The sequence below is a fragment of the Octopus bimaculoides genome, chromosome 10 (genome assembly GCF_046866305.1).
Source record: "Octopus bimaculoides isolate indiv1 chromosome 10, ASM4686630v1, whole genome shotgun sequence".
In the NCBI taxonomy this organism is placed as follows: domain Eukaryota; kingdom Metazoa; phylum Mollusca; class Cephalopoda; order Octopoda; family Octopodidae; genus Octopus; species Octopus bimaculoides.
In genome coordinates this window covers 94,991,977-95,011,503 of record NC_142937.1, presented here as the reverse complement: position 1 = coordinate 95,011,503, position 19,527 = coordinate 94,991,977, and the positions used below count along the sequence as shown (strand labels likewise).

Genomic DNA, 19,527 nt, shown 5'->3' with positions numbered 1-19,527 from the left:
AACAAGAACAACATCATTATCATCATCATCATCAATAATAATAATAATAATAATAATAATAATGATTTCTTTCATAACAGTATTAAAGAACAAGACTGACTTAACTACGTCATGTATCATAAAACCAAATTATTTACGAATATATTTTTTTAAAATAAATTTGCAAGTTTGTTTTTAATGGAAATTTTCAGAGAATGTATGAAATTTTTTATCCGGTGGTGAGGTAAACACGCCTTTACAACCAATCAGTGTGTCTGAGCTATTAAATTTCCTATTGAAACTTGTGTCGGCCTCTCCGGAACAAAACCAAGTCCCTCCCACATATGAACGTGCTAACTTTGCATTTTGTGTTGCTAAATTTTAAATTTAAACCATTCAAATCTAATCTTTAGTCATTCATGCACCAAACTATTTCTAAACTACGGCAATACGACTCCAGTTGTTCATATACGGATCATATTTCAAGAATTTTTCACTATTCAGCTTTTGATATTCTTTGACAGCATTTTTACTCGTGCTGGAAATCCACCCTGATAACTTTAGTCGTATTTAAATTGGACTTTGATAACATAGTTTTTCTTTTTCTTTTCTGTTCTGTTCTATTTATACGCTTTGTGTTCCGCAATCACTGTTTTTTGCTTTCTAGTAATGTAATCAGAGGGAAAAAGAGAGAGAGTTTATCACACACATTTAACGAGATATATTCTTACATAACCTAAAACGGAAAGTGCTAACACTGTTATGAATGCCAAGAAAACATTCGGCTCGATGAATCACTGATCCTGGCAAAACATTTCAATTGTTTCTTAAAAGTTTTGTTTTATTTTATGAATTCAAAGAAAGAAAAATAGAAAAAAAATAGAAAAAAAAAAGCATCAACGATGCAGTTCAGCAAATTGTGGGTTTTAATAATTACAGCAATATCTTCCACTCGTGTCATTGTGAAATGCCATCCTCAGTGCTTAGACTTTAAACCACCGTTTCAATCGAATACCTTGGAATTTTGCTCGCAATATAGAGACTTCGGTTGCTGTACCAAACAACAAGAGGATGTTATATTTCAAAGGTATGAATACGTCAAGACTCAACTTTCAGAGACTCTTCTTCAAACATGTGAGCCCTATCTACGAGAACTGTTGTGTCAACCTTGCTCCCCTTATGCTGCTCATATTTATAGCGCTGAGCAGACGATGCATGCCAGTACTTTCCCCGGATTATGTTCTAATTATTGTTCAGAATTCTACACCAAATGCAAAGATTTGGCTAAATATATAACGAGTGATCAAGAAATTCTTGGCACTTTGAATTCCAAAGAAAATTTTTGTTTGGTTGTTCAACTGACGGATACAGACTACTGCTACCCCAATCTTTTAAAAAATGAACACCTCAACTTCAACATATCTATTCAACAAATTACGAAAGAAGGATGTATGTGTGTCGAACAGTTTGCATGGGACTTGAGGAGTCCTGTCGTCGCAAGACATGCCGGCGACGGTAGTGGTCGCTTGTTTGTGGCCGAACAACGCGGAGTTATTTACATTTATTACAGAAACAAAACAAGAGAGCAAAAGGCTTTTCTTGATATCAAGGACCGGGTCCTTTATAGTAGTTACAGGATGGACGAAAGAGGATTTCTAGGGCTTGCTTTCCATCCTAACTTTGCTGTAAATCGAAAATTTTATACGTATTATTCAGCTAAACTCGGCAGACGCAAAGAGTGCATCAGGATTAGTGAATTTAAAGCATCCCGAAAAAACCGAAATAGGGCCAGTCGCAAAACTGAAAGGATTTTATTACAAGTGGAACAGCCATTCTCAAACCACAACGGCGGTGAGGTTTGCATCACTCTTCCTCTTCATTTTTTATTTAAATCTTAATTTTTGAAATTTATTTCATGTCGTTTATGCTATGGTACTTTACATCGTATCATTTTATGTCTGAAAGTTACACAAATCATTGTTTTCAAAATAGGTACAAAGCTACACATTCTGTGGGAAAATCTTGCTGAATAGATTCACCCCAGTTCTTAAACGGTACTTGTTTTATTCAGCCTGGAAAAAATGAAGGGCTCTGTTGCCCCGTCACACTCCGTCATGACTAGAACTCAGACCGTAAAGAGTCATAGCTTTATGACTCACTCGACCGATTCTTATGACCTTTTTTTTTTTTTTTTTTACATTGAAAGCTTATAAAATTATATTAATACTTATATTGGCTAAAACCGGTATCATTGTTATTGCTGGTAGAAGCGTTAGCGTGACGGACAAAATGTTTAGCGACAAATTATTCCATATTCACGTTCTGAGTTCAAATCCCGCTGAGGTCGACTTTCCTTTCATTCTTTCGGAGTCGATAACATAAGTACCAATTGAACACGGAGGATGTTATGATTGATACTAACCGCGCCCCCATAAGATTTCAGGCCTTGTGCTTATAGTAGAAAGATGATTATTTTATCATTCCTGATGCATAATTAATTATTTTCATATTCGTTATCACCGTAATTTTCGTCATCATCCTTCTCATCAACATCGACATCATCGTCGTCTATGGTTTACTATTCAGAATTTAAGAAATACGGAGTGCGACAAAAACAACCCTGTCACCTTTCACCGGTTAACAAACGTTTCAAAAGTAAACGCACGATGTACACCGGTCCAAATCATAATGGTCACTAAAAAAGACGAAGTGACCATTATCATCGATGTAACTCTATTCGCGCCTCATCAATAGCTATGGGAAATATAGCTGGTTTCTTGTCGCATCTTGTACAGCAAGGGCTCCTTTTTGTTCATTGACGAGAATTACGTACACCTTTTAAAAAAACATGCACAAAAATAGCCAAAGTTAACAAAAGTTTTATTAATGTTAAACCGGGGTGAATGGTCTTCATCTGAAAATGTACCTGACGGACGTAATAGGTGTGGAGGATCTAAGAAAAGACTCGAACCTTTGTCAGCCGGGCTAATCAGAAATGTGTATTTGTTATCCCTTGAATGAGCTTAAGTGACTGTCCACCTTTTGAGCCACACAAATATATATATAAATATATATATATATATATATATATATATATATAAATATATATATATATATATATATATATATATATATATATATATATATATATATATATATATATATATATATATATATATATATATATTTCTTTATTGCCCACAAGGGGCTAAACATAGAGGGGACAAACAAGGACATACAAAGGGATTAAGTCGATTACATCGACCCCAGTGCGTAACTGGCACTTATTTAATCGACCTCGAAAGGAAGAAAAGCAAAGACGACATCGGTGGAATTTGAACCCAGAACGATATACCGGCAGACGAAATACTACTAAGCATTTCGCCTGGCGTGCTAACGATTCTGCCAGCTCACCCCCCCTCTCTCTCTCTCTCTCTCTCTCACACACATACACATATCACCTTGTTTCAATTTGTTTTATTTTAGTTTTTTCCCTTTGGTGGACAATCGATGTCCACCATTTTGTAATATGTCTCTATAATATCCTCCGTCCGTCATCCATGCGAAGTGATACAGCTCATAGAAAACGGCCCATCCAGGGTGATTGGGACGGTTGTCTTCGTTCATCTCTTCTATGTATACGGACTCTTGCGCCACAGCTCAGAAAATGGAGACGTTTTGAGGCATCTGATTCAAACGACGTAGGTAGGCAAATGCGAGTGGCCTCACCGAAGCGGTGTCGGATACTAAGAAGGTCGAAGTGTCTGGCACTGTCCTAAAAGAATACGAACGAGTGGCAGTAACTCCTTTCCCGCAGCTCGCCTCTTTGATGTGGTTGTTGTCTTGGGTCAAGCAAAGATCAAGACCAAATGCCTAGCAGCTCAAATATTGTCAAGAGCTCACAGCTCTCTGCCGGTCAGGAAATGCGTTATGTGGAATTTTTGTGTTGGTTTTATGTAAAGAACTGGTGTTTTCCCAACATCCAAAGACTCTGGTTAGGTCCAGTTCTATCGCATGAAATTTTTTTATGGCATTCTGAATTAAGGAGTCATTGTTTTTATTCGCTGCATCTCTGTATATTTAATACCCGATGAAAGTATTGGTTGTTCGGTTGGTTGATGTCTCCAGTCACGCTTTACATTGCATAGAACGAAGAGAAAAGAATTAAAGAGGTGCAGAAAAAGTGTAGAAAGGGTGTACGTACTAGGCTTGATGGCAGGCAATGGGTAAAGGAACACTAACAACATACAGCGAGAGAGAAAGAATCGGAAGAAGATGGGAAAGAAGAAGAGGAGTAGGCGGAGATGGAGGTGGAGGGGAAGAGGTATACAAATGAAAATTTTATTTTATTTTATTTTATTTTAGCGAAATGAATATTTTTCGTTTGAAAATTAACATTCACTTCATTTTGTATAAACACCAAGAAATTCGATAAAAGTAAATTATTATTCTGTGTGTGTGTGTGTGTGTGTGTGTGTGTGTGTGTGTGTGTGTGTGTGTGTGTGTGTGTGTACATACAGGCGCAGGCATGACTGTGTAGTATGAAGCTTGCTTCTCATCCACGTGGTTCCGGATTCAGTCCCACTACGTAGTACCTTGGGCAAGTGTCTTCTGCTTTAGCATCGAACTGACCAATGCCTTGTGAGTGGATTTGGTAGACGGAAACCGAAAGGAGCCTGTCACACTGGTGTTAAAACGGGGGTAGCTGATGAAGAAGAATGTTCTCTATGTGGCTTGTGTGTTTTCTCGTCTACATTTTGTTTGCAATGTCCTGTACCCAGATATGCACCTATACATACAGGTGGATGTCGGTATGCACATACCTGTACGTATATATGCATATACTCATTTACTATTTGTTTATATATATATATATATATATATATATATATATATATATATATATATATATATATATGTATATATATGTATGTGTGTCTATTTCTGTGATTGTTCCCCACCACTGCTTGACAAGTGGTGTTGGTTTATTTGGCGGTCCGGCAAAAGACATCGATAGAAAAAGTACCAAGCTTTTTAATAAAACTAAGTACTGGGGCCGATTCATTCGACTAAGAATTCTTCAAGGCGGTGCCCCAGCATAGCCACATGGCCAAATGACTGAAACAAAATATAAAAAACACACACACACATTTTATCTTTTACTTGTTTCAGTTATTGACTGCGGCCATGCTGGAGCACTGCTTTGAAGAGTTTCTATGCAAACAAATCAATCCCAGGACTATTTTTTAAGCCTAGTACTTACTCTATCCGTCTCTTTTGTCGAACCAGTAAGTTACGGGACGTAAACTAACAAACACCGGTTGTCAAGCGGTGGCGGGGGACAAACACAGACACTAAGACATACACATAGATACACACACACGCACACACACACACATACACACACACACACACACACACATTTATAAGACGGGCTTCTTTCAGTTTCCGTCTACCAAATCTCCTCACAAAGCTTTGGTCGGCCCGGGGCGATAGTAAAAGTCATTTGCCCAAGGTGCCACACAGTGAGACTGAACCCGAAATCATATGGTTGGTAAGCAAGCTTCTTACCACACAGCCACGCCTGCGCTACCAAATTCACTCACATCTTTGGTGGACCCGAGGCTTTAGTAAAAGGCACTTGCCCAAGGTGTCACACAGTGGACTGAACCCGGAAACATGTGGCTAGGATACCTATGGTGCCAAAAGTACACTTCCAAAGTTACCTGCCATATGACAGGTAAATCCCTAATTATGAAGTCGTTCTGACAAGTTATTTGCATGTATAATTCTCCATTATTGCCTACACAGGATGAAGGAAAATACATTTGTTTTGTCTTTTGTTTGGCTTGTTATTTCGTTTCTTTTTTCTTTTTTTTACTTCAGATGATATAGTTTACTACATGAGATAACAGTGTTGTTCAATACATGTGGTGGTCATATAGTTTACCACATGTGGCAATGTCGTTAGGCACATATTATAGTTCATTCCATGTAAAAGAAATTCAGTTTCTCCGTCTCTCTCAATGTCGAAATTCTTCAAATTTACAGAAAGGTTTTTTCCCGCCATTTCTCTTGCATATTATTTTCTGTTTCTCCTTTTCTTCTTCATTTGTTGTTTTTCTTGCATGGATTCCCTCCCCCTCTCTCTCTCTACCCTCACCACCGTCAACACTGCTTTCAGCAGCCACCCTACCCTCACTACTACAACTACTACCACCACTACTTTTACCCGTCTCATCGCCACCTCCACCCCATGCTTCACTACCGTCGTCACCCCTTCCACCACTACCGTTCGAATACCCCACCACCATCACCATGACTAACTCTCTCATCACCCCCACCTCTCTCATCACCCCCACCTCTCTCATCACCCCCACCTCTCTCATCACCCCCACCTCTCTCATCACCCCCACCTCTCTCATACCCCACCACCACAACCACTACTTACTCGAATGTTACCCCACCATCGCCACCACCTCTAATCCTCTCATTCCCCCTCCTCCATCACCACCACATGCTGCTTTTAATGTATCAACAAACAAAACACAAAACCCTTGTTTGTTAAGTTTTTTTAAAGTATTTACTTAAAATATCCTTTTTCTGCATCTTACGTAAACCGAGAAGTCTTGCCTCTCATTATCGACTTGTAAATGCACACATTCACACTAAAAGCTAACAATCTTTACAATTATTACCATATTTAATATAATTTAAGAGAATGCTGACAGGTAAATATGTATGTATGCACATATATGTGTGTGTGTGTAAATGAGAAGATGTATTGTAAATAAGCAAACGACAGGTAAAAAACGTATAGCGTATACTGACTGTACAACTGTACAGAAGAAGGTCCCTAATTCTTCATCAGTTATCGATGGTAAGTAGCATTGGTGAATCTGTTTGAAACTCCTTACCAAACTGTTTTTTGCATTTCGAGCGCGCTTTCAAACTCCCTGTAGCATTTTAGGAAAAATTTCCTTTGTTCAAAGTTAGTCTGGTTCCCGTCATCATTTATGAGAAGTTAAATCTAAAAAGAAATGAAAATTAAGCGAATTATTAAAGTGTAGATGCATTTTGGGGCATGCTGTGTGTGTTTGTGTATGTATGTTTTATGTATATAAATATGTAAGTTTGTATTATATATATATATATAATGTATTTATTTATTTATGAATGGATGGATGTAGGAAACCGTCTTGTGTGTCATTATCTCTTGGTATATACACCGCAAACCCCCAGTCTCTGTAAATGCTTGACCTCTCAGTCTCTGATAATCTCATATAGTGGTCCACACAAACATTGCCAAAAACTAAATCACACATTCTAGAATTTCCCGTTAGAGTCAGAAAAAAATTCGTCAGGGCTGGGGAAATGAGGGTGGGTATGATGTCAGTAAGATAAAAACAGGAAGAAAAACAAAGTAAAGCTTAATAAAGACAATATCACAAGAGGCCATTTATACACACGAGTGCGACAGCTGACTAACAATACTGTAGATCTCATTACGAGGAGTCAGTTGTGTCAGTGATAAACATCCAACCGAAAAATAGAGTTGATAAACGCTGCAACGACAGTAAATTTGATATTGAAAGTCGACGTTTATATGCTTTTGGCTATCAAGTGACACAAGCAGGCTATGTATGTATGTATGCATATATGTATGTACTATGTATATGTATGTATGTATATATGTATGTATATATGTATGTGTGTATGTATATATGTAAATTGTGTGTGTATATGTGTGTATGTATGCGTGTATGTATATGTGTGTATGTATGTACGTAAAAAGAGATACATATATAGGTGTGTACATATATATGTATGTGTGTATGTATATTATACGTATATATATATATATATATATATATATATATATACGGTTTAGATATAGATTCAAGGCTTGAATATGGTACTTATGCGAAGGCACCCGAATATCACATCCCAAAAGGATGGGTGATTAAAATCAAATAATAAGCAACACGGATTTCAAAAGTGATTGCAGTACGCACGTTTCATGCTACTTCAATTTATTTAAGTAATGTGAGCATTACCTTAAATGCAATATGAAGAGCAATCTTCAGCTGCACGAAAAAATGTAGAAAAAAAGACATATTACAAATGTGGCAACATATTAAAACCAAGTGGGAGAGAGCAGAGGAAGAATATATAAGTCCATCTTGACATAGCAGGGTCTATCAGGCTAGTAATTGATTCTAGATAAAAGTTTTAACTGTCTCAGAATTCTATTGTTTCTTATCTAGTGGTGATAGCAAAGGGACAATTACTTGATAGACCCTGCTATGTCAAGATGGACTTATATATTCTTCCTCTGCTCTCTCCCACTTGGTTTTAATATGTTGCCACATTTGTAATATGTCTTTTTTTCTACATTTTTTCGTGCAGCTGAAGATTGCTCTTCATATTGCATTTAAGGTAATGCTCACATTACTTAAATAAATTGAAGTAGCATGAAACGTGCGTACTGCAATCACTTTTGAAATCCGTGTTGCTTATTATTTGATATATATATATATATATATATATATATATATATATATATATATATATATATATATATATATATATATATATATATAATAGTAAATGGAAAAACGAAGAACAAACACAAAAAAAGAACCACAACGCGAGGACGTGGTACATGTAAAGTATTAGCAGACGCTCAGGGAAGGAAAGAAAGGTGGTTTAACGTTTCGAGCAAACGCTCTTCTTCAGAAACAGAGGAAATTCCAAGAGAAAAGGAAGACGGAGGGAAAAAAATCGCCGACGATTCACATGTGGTTCTATCTATCTATCATATATATATATATATATATATATATATATATATATATATTAAACACACACATCTATACATGCATACCTGGCGACTGACGTTCGTGAAGTGTCAATACGAAATTTTATTTTCATTTCCTTTAAAGCAATACTCATTTACTGTTCCATCACCGGTTAATAATTATCGTAGCAGTTGCAAGGCTAAAATATAAAAATTCTTTGTCTCTCTCTAATAATTATTCTATTTCGTTAATTTACGCTGCATACAAAAATACGGACATACTATATACATGCAACTGCTTACGAAAAGAGTTTCATGTATAGTTTTTCTGTGTTCATAATTTTTTGTTTACAACATTGAAAAAATATGCCACCAAAGAAAAGACGTAATCTCTCCAGAATTTTTCTGCTGAGCAGAAAAGGGTGACTTTTACGACTAGGTTTGCGATATCATCTCCAATTGTCACCATAGAGATAAACTTATTCTTATGGGCAATTTTAACCTTCATGTTAGTACTATCAGACATGGGAGGGTATACTCGGTCGTCATAGTGTTGGTGGAATGAACTCCAACGGTCTGCGCATGCTCTTCGTCTGCAAAGCATTCGATTTAAGCATCACCAACGGCGAAACTGTCGCAAGACGACGTGGATGCATCCTAGATTTAAGGAGTGGCATTTCATTGACTATGTTATCACTAAGAAGTGAGACACAAGGGACTTCAACATTACACATTCCTTTCATACTATCTCTCTGACCATTCTCTTCTTCGTAGAAAGGCTACGCTCTGTCTGAAACACACAAGATTACAAAAGTCATTCGTGCCTAAACGCATTAATGTTCTGCCTTTGAAATCCGCTGAAAAGCAGGCTGAGCTCTCTAACAAGCTGGACACCGCACTCACCACTGTTGATACCAATGATGACATAGAATCATCTTGGAAGGCTCTGCGTGATGCAACGCACTATGCGTTCTTAGAAGTTCTCGGTCTTCTTGTTCGAAAACATTAAGATCGGTTCGATGATAACAGCACAGATGTGCAGTAGTTGATAGATAAAATGCACAGCTCTCATCATAAAACATGGATCATTGATAAGAGCTCATCCAGCAAAGAAGAATGCTTATAAGAAATGCAAAGGCCAGTCCAAGGCTTGGTGGTCATCCAAAGCAACGAAACTCGAAGAAGCTGTGGACATAAATGATTCTAAAGCTTCCTATGATGCCCCCAAGAAAGTGTATGGTCCTCAAGAGCACCGTGTCACTCCAGTTTTTTGAACGAATAAAGAAACATTGTTAAATGACAAATCTGACATCCTGAAACCAGGGAAAGACCACTTCGAAGCCGTGTTGGACTCTACCTCGGTCACTAATGATGACGTCATAATGTCTAATCCACAGGAAGCTCAGATACCGGAACTGTCTCTGAAGCCAACCTTCCTGGATGTGGTGAACTCCGTTAAACAAATGTCTTCTGGTAAAGCACCAGGCACGAATGCAGCCCCGCCTGAAATCTACAAGCATGGTGGACAGACACTTTTCAAGAAATTGCACATCTTCATAAATATTGGCAAATTATTTCTTGCATTTCTTTACTCAGTTTGGGGGAAAAAAATTTCATTTACGAAATGAATTATTTCTTCAACACGTATTTCATTTTTCTTCTCTTTCGTGTATTTACTGTCAGTAAAATCTTGTTTGGTTCCGTTCGTGTTTTGGTGGGGTTTGTTTTGCGTCGAGTTGTCAGCTTACAAAGTCAAAAAATTGCTCGGCCGTCATTCTTTGTCTCTTAGTCCTATTCTATCAATGGAACGGAAGAGATTAAAAGCGACAACCAAAGCTTTCATCAAATCAGCTTCTGTAGGTTTTCTAAACAACCTTATCGTCCTCGGGGTAGAGGAAACGGCTGGGATAACAAACACTAAATACGAAAGTGACTGAAAGATGGGTGACACTGTATACATTAGGGAACAGTATTAAGGGTGGCTGCCTGTTTATCTGGGGCTTAAGAGGAAATCGTGTTTATCATAACGATCCACATTTAAGTAAACAACAATCTGTTCGTAAGGAAATGAGAAATAGCTGAGAAGGGGAACAACAACAACAACAACAACAGCATCAAATAATAATAATAATAATAACAACAATAAGTCTGGTGATGCTGTTGATTTCTTTTATTTGCCATAGGGGCTTCAGACGAGGGTCATATTACAAGAAGTTTACAACAGGTTTGGGGGCTTACATAAAAATATGCGAAGTAAAGGAGAGGAGGAGACAAGGTAAAAAAAATTAAATTAATAATAATAATAATAATAATAATAATAATAATAATAATAATAATAACAGTTTCTTCATTGGCCACTAGGGTCGAACACAAAACAAATAGGGACAATACAAATTGGAGACACGTAGGGGTTTAACACAAAATCGAATAAAATGACAATTAACAATACAATTAAGCAATAAAATTCCCCAAAAGTGAGGAGGGAGTTCCTCACGGGGACAACCGAGAAACCCCACACATTCTGGTTCTCCCGACCGCCAAATGCATCTCAGCAGGCAGCTCTCTCCCCTTCTCAACTCCTCTGGTTTATAAACGAAGCTCAGAGCAGGCTCATGCACACGGGCCATCCTCGCCATATGCACCCACCTTTCAACAAATTTACTGGGGTGGGGCAGAACTTCCCTCTCTACTTTCACTTTCCTTTTCAAATGGAAAAAGTCGATGAGGGTTTGACCGAAGAAGAAAGTATCAGTCTTCAGTCCTTTCAATCTCGTTCACTACACTGCCTCCTTCGCCATAGCCACCAGACAGAAGAAAACTGCCTTTCTTTCCAGAATCTGCAACCCGGGACCATCGAACGGCCTTTCATCCTCTCATGTCTTAGATGACGCGCCCTAGCTCTGACAACGCAACCTTCGTGCTTAGCATTGAAAAATTGATCAAGAGCCAATCTCGCCGCCATCACGTCAGTCGCAATGTCGCTTCTAAGCGCCTCATTTAGCTTGCTAACTAGTTCTCCCTCTATCTTAGATTCCTCTAAGGCTAGTTCCTTACTAAATCCTACTGCTTCTACTTTAATAGCCCTTTTCAAGGCTATCCACCAACGTCTGTTGACGATTGCGCCCGCCAACTTCTGATGGACTAGCTTGCTAACCCGGCTTCTGAATGCTTGACGCGCTGGGAAAGACGTGTTCAGCTTCCAGTACCCGAGACCTTGCCTATGGATCCTATCTAGGTCGACTGTGCAGAGATCAAATTTGTGGTCTGTGTAGCCGATTACTTTGAACTGTGGACAACCTATGCTATTTCTATCTACTGGCCTACAGAATATCCTATCTAAATACGATCTGAAAGATCTTGTGTTGTTTGCCCATGTCCACATTGGCACATTCGGGAAGTCCAGTCGGTACTTGTCAGCCAACTGGAAACGACTGAGCGGGTTTATGAGGCTTTTGCACCCTCCTCTCCTATCGGCTAGCCCCACCCTATCTAGGCGTGCATCCAAAATGGCGTTCCAATTGTCCACTAGAACTAAAGAGTGAGATGTCCCAAGGAAAACCTCCAAACGTCTGAAGAAATCTGGCTGTATCTCGTCCATATCTCGAGATCCAGGTTTTTCTTAAACAGCACTGCTTCCCCGTCCCCCATTCCAGGCTGACTAAGAGATGCATATATCTCGAAATAGTCAAAAATGGGGGTTAAATCGTGTGGGTCAGAAATCCTGGTTTCACTGACGGTTGTCACATCCGTAGGTAGTGACCTGAGGTCGTTGAGCAGGCGACCCTGCCTCCAGGGCGACCCCAGGGCACGAGCATTTATACTACCTACTCTTAAACACCCCATGATGACCGGACAAAATTCAAAGAAGACACACAGCGGCGTCTACTTACCTTTCGTGACCTCTTTACATTAAAGGTTCTCACGTCTTGCAGGAAGCTCTTCCTAATGGGTTTCTGTGCCTCTAAAGGCATCTGCACCAACACCAGTGCTTCTGGCACTTAAAAGGTGCTGGTGCCAAAGATCACACCCTTTTATCTCGACATCCTTCCTTCGTGATAGGAGGTCCATCAATTGTTTATTTGACCTCCTCACTAGCACGAAGTTTAGCGTTTGTGTGGTTACTTGATGCTGTTGGCAGTGTTTTCTTTTGGTCGGTTGTTGCAGTTGGGACTGTGTTGGTGGCGAAGTTTGTTTTTATTGTTTTTATTGTTTTTATTGTTTTTATTGTTTTTATTGTGGCGTTGGAGAGGTTGGTGATGCCGTGGGTGTGTCTGTTGCAGTTGTTGGTGTATTTTCTATGTTTTTTTTGTGTGTGTTGATGTAGGACTTGATGCATTTTTGTGATTCTTTTTTTTTTTTTTTTTTTGTAGTTCCCCCTCATTTTCGCTGTGTGTTGCCAATGCATCTGAGTCTGTGAAATCAGGGCATAGGTCGATGGGATTTGAAGTAGACGGATAGAGGGAGGGCTGGGAGGGAACCCCTGGGTGCTGTGTGTTCTTATGTATTATCTCTTCTGCTGTTTAGGGGAGTGATGCTTGTGCTTCTGCTGCTGGTGTTGTTGATGTTGTTGATGTGGCTGGTGTTGATGATGTTGTTGGAGTTGTTGCTGGTGTTGGTGATTTTCTTTCGTTTATTGGTTATGATGTTCTTGTTGATGATGATGCCGTTGTTGCCAGGGTTGGTGCTGCTTTTGTTACTGGTCGTTGTTGGTTTGGTTGTTGTTGTTGTTGTTAAGGCTTTAGGAGACCTGGTGTTGGCAGTAAGGAAATACAATGATTCCCTGTCTTCTGTTGAGAGCAGAAGACTTTCAAGCTCCACACAGGTGGCACCGTGCTTTCTACCCACCACCGTGACTTTTAATTCTTCCCTTCCTGGAAGGCAAATGAGTCTGGGATCTTGTGAATAGCTTCTGGTTGAATGGGGGGAGGAGTACATCCACACTGGTCCCAGACCAATTTTCACGTCGTGTCCTTTTGACCTCCAGGAGGTTGTTGCTCCCTTCCAAAACGGTCGCTACGAGAATCCACCACAGGTTTACCTCTGGTGATATCCCAGCGATCTTTACGCGCACCATCCTCCTTCCTAAATAGGATGGGTGGAGCACATATTTTTCACCCCGGCAGAGAACCACGGAATGTTTGGCGGCCAGAGCTTCAGATTTAAATAAAGAGCACTGAAAAGTCCGCAAACTGTTTTGCCCTCGAAATATGAAGAATGTCGAGTATTATGTCTTTCAGTGCTCTTCGCTACCCGACATGATACCAATAGTAGTTGGTACCCTTGGAAGTATCAGCACTCAACTACCAACATGGCTGAAAAAGATCGGTGCAAGTGTGAAGGTAGAACACCTAGAAAAATCAGCCATGCTTGGAACTGCAAGAATTCTTCGCAGGGTTCTTGAAGCATGACCAGTAAACAAGTGTCACCATAGTCTGCGGGCTGTGGACAGCTGACACTTTCCATCATACTCAGCAAAATAAGCTGAAAGTTTTCATATAATGATAATATAATTTGCGGAAAGAAACCGTGTGAGAATTCTGACAACAGGTTGCTGTCCGCTCTCACAGAATCATCCAGAACAAGTAAGACCGAGTATTCTGAGAAGTACTGCATCCGGGCAAATAATAATAATAATAATTCTTTCTACTATAGGCACAAGGTCAGCAATTTTGAGAAGGCAAATGGATGAGCATATTTGGCAAAGCTTTCGTAAGAAGCAAATTTGCTAAAACAGAAAATATTGAATGAGGTTCAGGCAGCGAATCAAACGAAAGCCATTCTTTACGTAACTGTAGATGAGACTAATGCAGGTCAACACACAGAACTGAAGGAGCAATATTTTCCGATGCACTGCAAAAGAGACGGACTAATATTAATGACTGGACTCCATACAAGAAATTAAAATACTTGTTTTCAGTTTTCACTAATGCGCGAGCGGTTTCGTTCGTTTTCCCACAACTGACAGAGGAAATATTGTTCGACGCACCATTTAAAGTTTCTTGAAATTGCTCTTTTCGGTATATGAGAAACGTGTCTCTCACTTTCGAGATACAAAGATATGCTTTTTCTCCCTTGATGTTTGACAAAAGACTGATGCAGAGGTGCATCACCCTTTCTTATATATCTCTGTCAGCTTCACATTTTGTGTACCAGGTTATTTACGCCCAGAACCTGTTTAATTGAGGTTGCGTTAGCGAACGAAGGGTTGAAATTGTAGTCTTTAATCTCCAATTCAATTTCCCTTCCTTATTTTTTCCTTTAGCAAAAGATTTATCCTGCTGGTGTCATCGTTAATTGCAGCGTTTGAATTGTTCAAAATAATGTTATTTTCTGACAGAAAGATAATTTTGTTAAATTGTTAAATATGCTTATTCTGCAGAGAATTTGGTTTTTGTTTTCTTTTTTATATTTGCTATCATTAAAGTCGTGTTTGGTTTCGTTCGTGTTTTGGTGAGGATTTTTTTGCATTCACTAGTCAGGTTACTAATTTACGTGTTGAAGAAATAATTCGTTTCGTGAATGAAAAATTTTTTTTTCTTCTACAAACACAGTAAAGAAATGCAAGAAATAATTTCCTATTTCTTTATGAAAGAAAGGCGATACGGCAGGTGGTGCGGGGCAGAAAGACCAGCTTTTGCACATATGGCAGTGAAAGCCACTCGAAGGATTTCTGCCACAAGGCGATGGAACAACATAGGAAAAGAAAAAAAAAAAAGAGAGAGAGAGAGAGAGAGAGAGAGAGAGAGAGAGAAAGCCGTGGGCAACATCAAACTCACCAGCAATAACAGCACAAGTTGTGAAGATTTAGTGTCCATTTAATTCAGCGATCTCTAAACTAGTAAATACCAGCGCCACCCTTCTTTAAAAAAAAATATTAGTGACATAGTTTTACTCCTCTTCTCATTATTTAATGAGAAAATAAAGTTTACATCCATATTGTAATTCTTTCTTTCTTCGCCATAATGTTGTCATATCTAATTGTGTTAAATATGATGATTTCTCTTTCCCACACGTTTTCAATCTTATTAATAACATTTCTTTTCTCGGCAGGAGTAAGTGAAAAACAGATTACATTGTCCTAATGTTTTAAATAGATCTTGGTGTTAAGTCAGTTAAATTTGTTTGTACCTAGGTACATGAGATCGATTCATTATTCTTTCTCTATCTTTTTTTTTTTTTTTTTTTTTTTTTTTTTTTTGTAAAAATAAAATTTTAGCCATGTTCTGATAAGTAAACAAAGCAGTTGCCAAAGCCAGTCAGAAAAAGATGGCGTGAGAACGTCCCTCTGGAATATCCCTCTTCTAAATGGGATGGCTTTATTTTTTACAATCCCTCTTTTCTCTGTAACTGCTAAACTATTTACCATTCACCCTTGACATGTTTCATGCATTTTCTTATTATTGGTGCTGCCTTGTTCCCTACTTGTGTTTTCACGATCTATGTATGGGGTATATTATCAAAAGCCTTCCGGTAGTCAATCCATGCCATGTTCAGCACACATCCCACATTTGGTTTTCCCTCGGCAGTCTTTAATTACAGTTTTATTGATCAGTTACTGATCTTTAAGCCACATAAGCCTTTGCAATATCTCTTCTGCTCTTCTGGAAACAGATTGTCTTCTCTCGGATTTTCGTCTAATTTCTGCAATATTATTGCAGTTGAAGCTTTGTGTGTTGTAAGGAGACATGTTATGGGTCTGTAGTTTTGAGGGTTTGCGATTTCTGTAAATCTGGGATCTCAGATGGGTTTTTTCCCTTCTGGGAATCAGTCAAGTACGTCATTAAACTTCATATGTCACTGTTGAATTTTTCAACCAGATGTAATTTTTGTTTTACCGCTGTACATTATTAATTAATATTAATTAATAGTAACAGGTATGGCTGTGTTATTAAAAAGAGCACTTTCCAGTCACGTAGTTCTGGATTCAGTCCCTCTGCACGACACGTTGTGGAGGTCTTCATGTATAGCTTCTGACCGGGCTGACCAATGCTTTGTGGGCGAATTTGGTTGATGGAAGCTGTACGAGAGAGAGAGAGAGAGAGGTGGGGAGAAAGAGGGGGAGAGAGAAATAGATAAATAGATACATACATACATACATCCATTTGTGTATTTGTTTATATTGGTTCTTCCTCCCACCGCTTGACAACAATATGTGTTTGTTTACGTCTCCGTCGCATAGCGGTTCGGCAGAAGAGACTGATACAACGAGTACCAGTCTTAAATCCAAAACAGGTACTGGGGTCAATTTAATGGAGTAAGCTCTTCGAGGCTGTGCACTTCCACCCCTGCCATCAACATGGCTGTAGTCCAGTGACCGAAACAAATAAAAGAATTGATTGATAAACACTATCAATCTTAAATCACGTGAATACAATAATAAACTACCACATCGGTGGATTGTCTAAGATTCTGTCACCGACTAATATCGTCACTACTTTGTCGTCGTCGTCGTCGTCGTCGTCGTCGTCGTCGTCGTCGTCGTCGTCGTCGTCGTCGTCGTCATCATCATCATCATCATCATCATCATCGTCGTCGTCGTCATCAGCTTACTCTCTAAGCATGTTAAACATGCTCTCCCTTAATCTTATGCCCAAAATAGGATGAAACAGTCAGGGAGCATCCTATCCCCTTTAGCTCTGACTTCATTAACAAATCTGTTGAAAAATAACACCGATTGTTATTAATGCTCTGCACGAATACGAACCATCTCTTCTATATGAAAGACTTGAATATAAACATTTACAAGGGATCCCTGTTAGAAGCCATGACATGAAAATGAACATAAGAATAGATATATGTTGGCTGTGGTGGTGATGGCGGTGGTGGTGGTGGTGGTGATGCTGTTGTTATTGTTATTGTCGTTAGGCAGGGGGCTGGCAGAATCGTTAGCACGCCGGGCATTACGCTTAGTGGCATTTCGTCCGGCTTCACGTTCTGAGTTCAAATTCCGCCATGGTCGAGTTTTTCTTTCATCCTTTTAGGGTCGATAAAATAAGTACCAGTCTGGCATTTGGGGGTCGATGTAATCGACTTACCCCCCTCCCTCGAAATTGCCGGCCTTGTGCCGAAATTCGAAACCATTATTATCGTTGTTAGTGGTGTTGCTATTGTTGTTGTTCTTCGTGTAGTTGCTTTCTTGGTTATATTGGAGTGTCTCCGAGGGATTGATTGAGGAAACTCTAGCTTCACTTTGCTTGCTAGGGGCGGCGGAGATTGATTTGTTTGTCAGTGATATGGCGACGATATTTTTAACTTCCTCGTTCGAAAGAGTAAAGCTGGCGACGGTGTCTGTGGCCACCTATGTCAGCTAAAACACTGCGTGGGAGAGGCGACAGATTGATTATGTCCTATACCTGCACCTCTCCTCTTCAAATGTGCACTAGTTATTTTAGTAACCGTTTCGTTGCTATATTTTTAATGAAATACACTGCTTTCGCTTCAATTAATTTTCAAAATAAAGAAGAGGTTAGTAAAATAACACTGTCATTATTAAGCTGGAGTTTGGAACATCAATTAACATGAAATTATGACAGAAGGTTTAAATTTAGTTCACTTTAAAACAGGAATTTTATTTCATAGGACCGAGACAGTTTCAGGTGGGTATCAAAAACAGGGGATTTGGGGAATGGTCATAAAACCTGTTTCGCGGTTTAAAAAGAGGATGAAATTTTGGCAGAGTTCCTCGGCGGAGAACATTAATAGTAATTTGTGCGACCGAAGATGGCAAATGCCAGCGAATATCTATTTACAGTCGTCAGTAATCAGTTGTTCTTCTCTATTGTATCCGTTGATAGTTAGGTAAGCTGTGTTCCTACATTGTATCTCGTTACAGACTTGTCATCAAATGTGCCGCCATATTACATTTGTGAATAAAAACAACGGAAACCTCACCAGCCAAAGTCTATCGAGGATTTCATGTGTGATGCCATTGTTTTTCAGAACAAAACCATCATAACAATAATTTTGTATAAGAATTTGCGTGTGACGGGTTTAATCAATGAAATCAACCCCATAACATAACTACTACCATATTTTTGTCGACTCTGGTATAATGAAAGCAAACTGGATCTCGACGATGTTTGAATACAGAACGTAAAAAAGTCGAAACCAATAGCACAAAGTATATTTTCAGACCCTCTAAGGATTCTAACCAACCCACCACCACCACCACCTTTCAAAAACGCGAATACGTATTCGCCAAGATGTATAATTCTTTTTGTAAAGAGAAAAGTTCTTGCATTTCTCAAACCACGAAATAATTACAGTAATTACAGTCATGATAATCCTTTCTGCTCTCGGCACAAAACCTGAAGTTTTAGGGAAAGGATCGATTACAGTTCTGTCAGGGACGAGTTGTAAAAAAGTGCGTTGACAAGCAACAACCTGCCCACCCCGTCGAGGAAATGCTGGAGATGCGGCAGCCTGAGCACATGACCGCGCATCATTAGCCACGACAGGCTCAGTCCACTTCTCAGCGAATGTCAACTGCAAATAGAACGCCTGGTTAGTGGAACGCATCCATTCCACAGAAAGCGAATAATGATTTTTTTTTATTTGCTGCAGGGGCATCAAAAAGCAACATCAATAGTTAATATAATTGTCGCTGTGGTTGTTGTTGTTGTTGGTGGTGGTGGTGTTGGTGACAATGACGACGAATGTATAAATTTAGTATTTTGTTGGGCAACCCTATAGAAGGCAGCTTCTATTTGCACAGGCTGTTGTTTATAGTATTGGCGCTTTGGATGGAA

The 19,527-nt window shown here is 39.0% G+C and overlaps 1 protein-coding gene across 1 annotated transcript in view; it reads left to right on the top strand.

Annotated features, from left to right (window-relative positions):
- Positions 1-308: 308 nt before the first annotated feature.
- LOC128248940 (HHIP-like protein 1) overlaps positions 309-19,527 on the top strand; it is a 55,075-nt gene continuing 35,856 nt past the window's right edge. The window contains exon 1 of the mRNA XM_089359040.1: positions 309-1,835. Within this exon, the coding sequence (XP_089215166.1) occupies positions 882-1,835 (954 nt within the window). The 5' untranslated portion in view covers positions 309-881. The remainder of the gene's footprint in view (positions 1,836-19,527) is intronic.